Source organism: Monopterus albus, unplaced genomic scaffold (assembly GCF_001952655.1).
Source record: "Monopterus albus unplaced genomic scaffold, M_albus_1.0 scaffold25.1, whole genome shotgun sequence".
Taxonomy (NCBI): domain Eukaryota; kingdom Metazoa; phylum Chordata; class Actinopteri; order Synbranchiformes; family Synbranchidae; genus Monopterus; species Monopterus albus.
Window position 1 is genome coordinate 780,133 of NW_018127905.1, and position 8,961 is coordinate 789,093.

General features: G+C 39.4%; 1 protein-coding gene across 1 annotated transcript in view; it reads left to right on the forward strand.

Moving 5' to 3' along the window:
- Positions 1 to 8,961, forward strand: part of camk2d1 (calcium/calmodulin-dependent protein kinase (CaM kinase) II delta 1) — a 104,354-nt gene that overhangs the window by 63,115 nt on the left and 32,278 nt on the right. Inside the window, exon 6 of the mRNA XM_020594854.1 lies at positions 3,226 to 3,298. Within this exon, the coding sequence (XP_020450510.1) occupies positions 3,226 to 3,298 (73 nt within the window). The remainder of the gene's footprint in view (positions 1 to 3,225; positions 3,299 to 8,961) is intronic.

Below are 8,961 nucleotides of genomic sequence, written 5' to 3' on the forward strand. Positions count from 1 at the left end.
ATTTTGGCATCCCTTCATTGGCTTCCAGTGTCTTTCAGGATTCATTTTAAGATTCTTTTATTTGTTTTTAAGTCTTTGAATGGTCTTGCTCCATTGTATCTTGCTGAGCTTTTATTTCCTTATAGTCCCTCTCGGTGCCTCAGATCAGCTGACCAGCTCTTGCTTGAGGTACCGTGGGCCAGGCGTAAACTCAGAGGGGACAGAGCGTTTTCCATTGTGGCTCCTAAGCTATGGAATGCGCTGCCCCTTTACATCAGGCAGGCCGCCTCGTTGGCTATTTTTAAAACTTACTTGAAGACTCACTTGTATGCTTTGGCGTTTGATATGCTATGAGACTCTGTTTGGGCTGAGTTTTGGTTGATAGTATTTTGTTATTTTGCTATGTTGGTTCTTTTATGTTATTTTATTGGTATTTTAATATTGTAGTTGTCACGTTTTTAGATGTTTTGAATTGTATCTTATGTTAAGCACTTTGTTGGCCTCGGCTGTGTTCAAGTGCTTTATACAGTGCCTTGCGAAAGTATTCGGCCCCCTTGAACTTTGCGACCTTTTGCCACATTTCAGGCTTCAAACATAAAGATATAAAACTGTAATTTTTTGTGAAGAATCAACAACAAGTGGGACACAATCATGAAGTGGAACGAAATTTATTGGATATTTCAAACTTTTTTAACAAATAAAAAACTGAATAATTGGGCGTGCAAAATTATTCAGCCCCTTTACTTTCAGTGCAGCAAACTCTCTCCAGAAGTTCAGTGAGGATCTCTGAATGATCCAATGTTGACCTAAATGACTAATGATGATAAATAGAATCCACCTGTGTGTAATCAAGTCTCCGTATAAATGCACCTGCACTGTGATAGTCTCAGAGGTCCGTTTAAAGCGCAGAGAGCATCATGAAGAACAAGGAACACACCAGGCAGGTCCGAGATACTGTTGTGGAGAAGTTTAAAGCCGGATTTGGATACAAAAAGATTTCCCAAGCTTTAAACATCCCAAGGAGCACTGTGCAAGTGATAATATTGAAATGGAAGGAGTATCAGACCACTGCAAATCTACCAAGACCTGGCCGTCCCTCTAAACTTTCAGCTCATACAAGGAGAAGACTGATCAGAGATGCAGCCAAGAGGCCCATGATCACTCTGGATGAACTGCAGAGATCTACAGCTGAGGTGGGAGACTCTGTCCATAGGACAACAATCAGTCGTATACTGCACAAATCTGGCCTTTATGGAAGAGTGGCAAGAAGAAAGCCATTTCTTAAAGATATCCATAAAAAGTGTCGTTTAAAGTTTGCCACAAGCCACCTGGGAGACACACCAAACATGTGGAAGAAGGTGCTCTGGTCAGATGAAACCAAAATCGAACTTTTTGGCAACAATGCAAAACGTTATGTTTGGCGTAAAAGCAACACAGCTCATCACCCTGAACACACCATCCCCACTGTCAAACATGGTGGTGGCAGCATCATGGTTTGGGCCTGCTTTTCTTCAGCAGGGACCGGGAAGATGGTTAAAATTGATGGGAAGATGGATGGAGCCAAATACAGGACCATTTTGGAAGGAAACCTGATGGAGTCTGCAAAAGACCTGAGACTGGGACGGAGATTTGTCTTCCAACAAGACAATGATCCAAAACATAAAGCAAAATCTACAATGGAATGGTTCACAAATAAACATATCCAGGTGTTAGAATGGCCAAGTCAAAGTCCAGACCTGAATCCAATTGAGAATCTGTGGAAAGAACTGAAAACTGCTGTTCACAAACGCTCTCTATCCAACCTCACTGAGCTCGAGCTGTTTTGCAAGGAGGAATGGGCAAAAATTTCCGTCTCTCGATGTGCAAAACTGATAGAGACATACCCCAAGTGACTTACAGCTGTAATCGCAGCAAAAGGTGGCGCTACAAAGTATTAACTTAAGGGGGCTGAATAATTTTGCACGCCCAATTTTTCAGTTTTTTTATTTGTTAAAAAAGTTTGACATATCCAATAAATTTCGTTCCACTTCATGATTGTGTCCCACTTGTTGTTGATTCTTCACAAAAAATTACAGTTTTATATCTTTATGTTTGAAGCCTGAAATGTGGCAAAAGGTCGCAAAGTTCAAGGGGGCCGAATACTTTCGCAAGGCACTGTATATGAGTGTCAGCAAAGGGTCTGAATACTTATGACCATGTGATATTTCAGTTTTTCTTTTTTAATAAATCTGCAAAAATGTCAAACATTCTGTGTTTTTCTGTCAATATGGGGTGCTGTGTGTACATTAATGAGGAAAAAAATGAACTTAAATGATTTTAGCATATGGCTGCAATATAACAAAGAGTGAAAAATTTAAGGAGTTCTGAATACTTTCCATACCCACTGTACAGTATGAGGCAGTAGGTCATTAAGTATTAGGTGGCTGGATGATCTCATTATGGCCTGTCTCACCTGTATGTCAGTGCACCAAGTGCATGTAGCATCTCTTCAGTACATGCTCTAAACCAGCCACTGAAGCTAAGACCTAAGAGAGGAGGGGGAAGAGGAGGAGAAGGATGCCTTGTGACTTTAAGTACCAGTTGTGTTGATATTTGACAATTTGAAATCCAAATTACACTGGTACTAGGGCCACAGCAATGGCTTTGACACAAACACAGTTTAATATAGAAACAAAGGTTTGAACTAAAATATTTCAATGTTTTACTTTGAAATCATAATATAGCAAGTCAATAAAATGATCAGTTTCAGGTAACATTATCTGCATTCATCTGCTTCTGGATGTGATATGAATAGCAACAAAGAAATATAGAAATTTCCGGTTTTGTAAATTTGACGTAGTGCTGCAGCACAGGACACATGACGAGACAAATGTTCTTTCAGATCCTGCATCTTCCTCCTCAGTCTCTCAGGGTCTGGCCTCCTGTCGACCAGGAGCTAACACTTCTTCTGTTTTGAGACTCGGGCAGAGAATTGGCTGTGTTTCTGTGAGTTTGAGACAATGACAAAATCAGAGGTGATTTTTTTCTTTCATGGATTGATCACAGCAAACGTCAGTTGGTGACTTTGGGGAGAAATCATTTTAAACACTGCGTCATTTCACCAACCTGCCTGTCATTCTGGCCTCTAGGGGAGGTGCCAGCCACACTGTCTCCCACTAACACAGTGGACTCTCTTGAGTGTCAAAGCTCACAGACAATGAGTGGTAGCTTGTCACTAACACATGGCCCCCTGGTGTTTGCATGCAGTCATTGCATTCAGCAGATCCTAGAGGCTGTGCTCCACTGCCACCAGATGGGTGTGGTCCACCGCGATCTCAAGGTAAGCAAATGAACCATGAAGTGGCCTCTCACTCTTTATGTCCCATCATGTCTTTACTGCTAGGTCTTATTTAAAACTCATATTACATCCTTACTTTCCCATTTGATCTGGAGATGTTTGTTTACTTTTGTCTCACAGACTGAGTAAAACATCAGCTTTGTGCTTCCACTGAGCAGGGAAACCACTTAACTCTCACAGTGGCAAAAGAAGAGTGTTAAGGGCCTAAAAATAATTCTGGCAGTCCTCATTTACTCCACAGCTACAGTATAAACAGCAGTTTTGTTTAAAAAGGCACATGTCTGGATAACATTAGCTATGAGCTGTCAAGTCAAGATGTCTTTTTCTGTAAATAATGTTATTCATTTTAAAAATATAATTCAGGTTATTTAAAACATTTTTTAACAATGAGAGAAATCATTTGATAGACTACAGAAAAAGTAAAACTGAAAATGTAAGTGTTTCAATTGTAGATTGATAAATTATTACAAAAACATCTGAATTTTTTTCATATGTAATAAGTATAAATATTACTAAATTTTGGACAAAAAGATGGTGTAAGCTAGTTTATATTGACTGGATGAGGGTTATCACTGGGAATTGAAATAATGGGTGTATCAGTGAATGCACTCTTTTAATGTAGTTTTTCTTCATTTTCCAACAAAACCTCAGAAGGAAACGGAACTTTAAAGTAGAAACATTACAACTTGCTTTACAGTTTTTTTTTTTTGTCACACACAACAAATGTACATGTTGGCACATGACTATCGGCTGGAGTTATTGTGGAGTGTTGAAGTGCTGACCCCTTGTGCCAGTGTCATAAGATGCTGTCCCAACCAACCACACATGGATTGAAAACAATCAGGTGCTACAGTTGCTTGTTTTATCCAGTGTGGTGTCCATTTATAGTAGACAACCGTTAAGTACAGGATGCTTGACATTTCAACAAAAAGATGAGCGTGTTAGAATTTTTTTCCTGTCTTGTGTTGTCAGTTTTTGTGATACTGGCCTCAGTGCTCTTTAATGACTGAGAATTCTGATTATGTTGATGATGTCTGTCTGTGGTATTTCCTTTTTGATCACCTATGTAATGCTCACAAGTGGTGAGAGATGGCAAGCTATGGTTGGTGGAGGTCTGCATGCACAGTACCTATAAAAAGTATTCACCCCCTTGGATGTTTTACCCTTTTATTGATTTTATAAACCAATTATGGTCAATATAATGTGTCTCAAGTGACTGTAGTATAAAGACACCTGTGTTTGAAAGGTCCAGTCACTGGTTAATCAGTATTCCTGGCTACCATTACACCATGAAGACAAAAGAACACTCCAAGAAACTCAGAGAAGAAGTTACTGAAAAGTATAAGTCAGGGGATGGATACAAAGTGATTTCCAAGACAATGAACATCAAGAAATGGAAGGAATATGGCACATGTCTAAATCTGCCTAGATCAGCACCGGGTCATGGTTAGATTGAATATGATTGAGCTTAGTAGTGGTGAGATGTTTTTGCACATTAGTAAACATTCTGTTCAGTGGCCTTGTTTCCATCTCTAATGCTTCTTTTTCTCACTGTGGCTTTCCCTCAAAAAGCTCTGATTTGCCAATCAAATGAAATGGGTGTGTCTGAGGTTTACCTTCAGCAATAATAAACTTGCATTTTGCATTTGCTGACTATCCTTTCTCTGCATCCTGATTGGCTGTTGCCAGGCAGCTGCCACAGCTCAGTGCACAAGCATAAAGACCAAACAAACCAAAACAAATAAGCAAGCTGAGGAGTGGAGGGACTATGGGAAGGTCTGTTTGCTGCAGAGTGTGTGTGTACAATTCTCAAAAATCAGGATTTTGGGTAGTACAGGGAGTCTAAATCACAAACAAAGATGCAGACAGAGGCCCCCAGGAAAGCAGTACACAGGTGCTGTTACAACATTCCTGCAAAGCTTTTTAGTTTGTGTAGAGTCTAGACACTTGGATTTACTGCATGCTGTCATGGATTGTCCCAACTTCTTGTGGAGCAGTAATGGCTCCCATAGAACTGTTTTTTAATTGCTTCTATTTATAATCTCAATTTAAAAGTACCAATTTCGTACTGCATTTCTGTAACATTGTGAAACTCACATAAAAGAATCAAATAATGGGGGTGGCTGTGGCTCATGAGGTAGGGCAGTCGTCTCCTGACCAGCAAGTTGGTGGTTCGACTCCCAGTCTCCCCGCATGCCTAAGTGTCCCCGAGCAAGACGCTGAACCCCGAATTGCTCCCATTGGCTTGACTAGCGCTGTTGTGTGGCAGCCTGGCGTCATCGGTGTGTGAATGGTGTATCATCTCCTGTAAAGCGCTTTGGCCAGTGCAACACACTGTGGAAAAATGTGCTATATAAATACAGTCTATTTACCAAATAATATATATTGTAAAAGAAATAATACATCTGAATGAAATACATAACTGAGATATACACTGATTTATAAGTACTTTATTTTTTTTTATTTTTCTACACATTCTTTTTTCTTGTTTGCACATTCTTGTCTGCACCTGGCCAATAAAGCTGATTCTGATCCTGACAGAACTGAATAACATTGACTCTCTGTTACAGTGCCACCTGTCAGTGTGTGGGGTATATTAGGCAGCAAGTGAACATTCAGTCCTTGTTGATGTGTTGGAAGCAGGAAAAATGGGCAGGTGTAAGGATCTGAGTGAATTTGACAACTGTCGACTGGGTCAGAGCATCTCCCACACTGCAGGTCTTGGTGGGTGTTCTTGGTCTGCAGTGGTTAGTAGCTACCAACAGTGTCTAAGGAAGGGCAAATGGTGCACTGGTGACAGGGTCATGGATGCCCACAGCTCACTGATGGTGAGGTTTACCAACTGTAGATTAAATTTCATACTTTTCCTAAGATTCCATTTTGTTTGAATCTTGGTAAAATGGTTGAAAATGAGAAATTGTGTACATTGGTCTATATGATGAGAAAGTGTCAGCGGTTATAGTGGTGAAATAATACCTAGAGTGGGAAGGCTCTTGAGTTGGTCTAAAAGAAATTATCTCTTAACTTGTCCTCACGACCACAGTTTTCACTCCATGTCCTTAAGTTTTTCACTCACTGGTTGACACATCTGTGCTCTTCCTGACAGTAGAACTGTGGAAGCAAATGGATTCACAGAAGATGCACAGTGAGCTGCAGAGTGACACAAGTGCCAACCAACTGCTGCATTGACTCCTTTCATATCTCACCCAGTTCATATTAATCTTCTTTTATTTTTCTTCATTTCTTATGGTATTTTGCAAATGCTGCTTTCTGGTAAATCTTAAATATTGCTGTCAGATAATGTGGGATATTCCCTTTCAAGATAAACTGGGGGAAAGCTGTTAATGTATAACATTTTGTGTGTGTGTCTGTGTTTGTCAGTAATGGTAGTAGTCCTGCAGCAGAAGCCCAGACTGCCTTACTAGGCCAGTGATTTTATCTACTTTATGATTTGCTCTATTAAACAGAATCCAGTTACAAACGCTACATACCAGTAACAAGGAGGGAGTATAGGTCCTCCATAAATCTGATGAACTGTACTTTGAACCCACTTACAGAACCCCAGTCATGTATCTGTGTGTATGTGTATCATATGCTGAAAGGAGCGTGGCTTGTTGATGTACTTAGCCACATCCTGTAAATCAGTGAAGTGCTTTCTGGGTATTTGTATTCATCACACTGTACATTCCACTGTGTTTGCATGCGTGTAGCTGTTGTAACCTTATCTGTAGGCCTGGAAGCAACAATAGGTAATCTGATGCCTTAACAGGTGTTGAAGCACACTGAACACCTTCCATCCATATGGTAGCATCGGTGTGATTGTAAAGCAGACTATAAAGCACTTTATCAAATCTTTTAGGACTGCAGCTTGTGAAGAACACTCTTTTGGTCTTAGATTAGATTAAACTTTGTCATTACACATGTACAAATACAAGGCAACAAAATACAGTTTAGCATCTAACCAGAAGTGCAGTAACAGCAGTGCAGAGTGCGTAGTATCTACAGTATGTGCAGGCAGTATGGATTTACCCATAGATATGTTATATAAGCACCACTCTAGTTTGTTTCAACAAGAGATGTGTAATTATCATATGCTTGGCCATTGTTTCAGTTTGTTATGATACCATCATACTCGCCAAAAATAAGTGTTGCAAAGTTCTGTAGTCTCACTTTAAATTTTCCAGATAATGTAAAAGTCCTGTAGGTTTACATTGTAGCCAGTAGTTTGAATTAAAATGAAATAGTTCAGTTTCTAAGAAGTCATGTATTGTGTAGCAGTCTGGTGTACTGGGTGGCTCTAAATTTACATGTCACAGCTGTTGATGTTGTGGAGGCATTAAGAGGCACAAATGAAAATTGTTTGAATTTAAAACACTTCATTGTTGTAGCTGTGAAGAAACATGGTGCCATTTTTTTCAATCTAGAAAGTGATATCTTTTAGCACAGTGTTGTTAATTATTTGTAGTGATGATTCAACCAGAAGACTGTCATGCCTATCCAGGCTGTGGAAGTGTACCAACTATGACTTACTTTCCATTTTCCATGCAGAAAATGAATCCAGTTTTTAGCTCTGGACCCAAGGGCAGCCAAAATGGTCCTTTCTGCTGAGATTGCTGAGATCTGGCAATACAACAACATTGCTACAGCAAAGTCAGATGGGGCCAGAAACATGATCTGACAGGTTGTAAACAAGCCAACTGTGTAGTCAGACGTTTGAAACCACTGGGGGAAACCGAAAAATGATTGCTCTGTGGGGACTGAAACACCAGATGCACAGAAAAACGCTGCACGACATGTACTGTCACAATTGAATGAAGGAGTTTGATTTGTAACCTGAAGTGGATGTTTATAACACTTGGGTGATTTTAGGGTTCGCCATCATTCTATCTTCCAAACAAATTTGGCTAATCAGTGGGCTAGTTTCACCATCTGACAGCCTTGTCAGACTTCTTTTTATTGACAACTATTACTTTGCAGTATTGTCATAACTGCAATTGAAGAAGAATGTTGTAATAAGCTGTATCTACAGAGCACCTGGAGCCAGTATAGAAACATTTAATGACTGGCTGGAAGAAAATTACTCATCAATAAGTCATAAATTAATGTTCATATGTGGTGACTTTAATATAGATTTGTTGAATCCTAACAAGCACACAGGAACTGATGAGTTTATTAACACATTATATAGATGTAGTTTACACCCAAAAATTACAAAACCAAGTAGATTAACAACCCAGCATGCAACACTAATAGATAATATATTTACTAATGATTTTGATAGCAAAATGTCTAGTGGATTACTTATAAATGATATTAGTGATCATTTACCTTTATTTTTGGTTTATGAGGGCCAGTATAGAAAAGAGAGGCCAAAAACAAATCTTTTTTATAGGAGGGTGATGAACGAACATGCTGTAAGGAGGCTAAAAGAGGACTTTAGGGGGCAGGACTGAGAAGCAGTTTACAAAGAGGAAGACTTAGATAAAGCATATGAGCAAATTTTTAAATATATTCATGAAGGTATATGACAGGAACTGTCCTCATAAGCAGTATAAAAACAAGAGGAATTACAGTGGGAAACCGTGGATGAGTAAGGGATTACAGAATGCATGTAAAAAGAAGAATGCGTTATATAAGGAATTCAT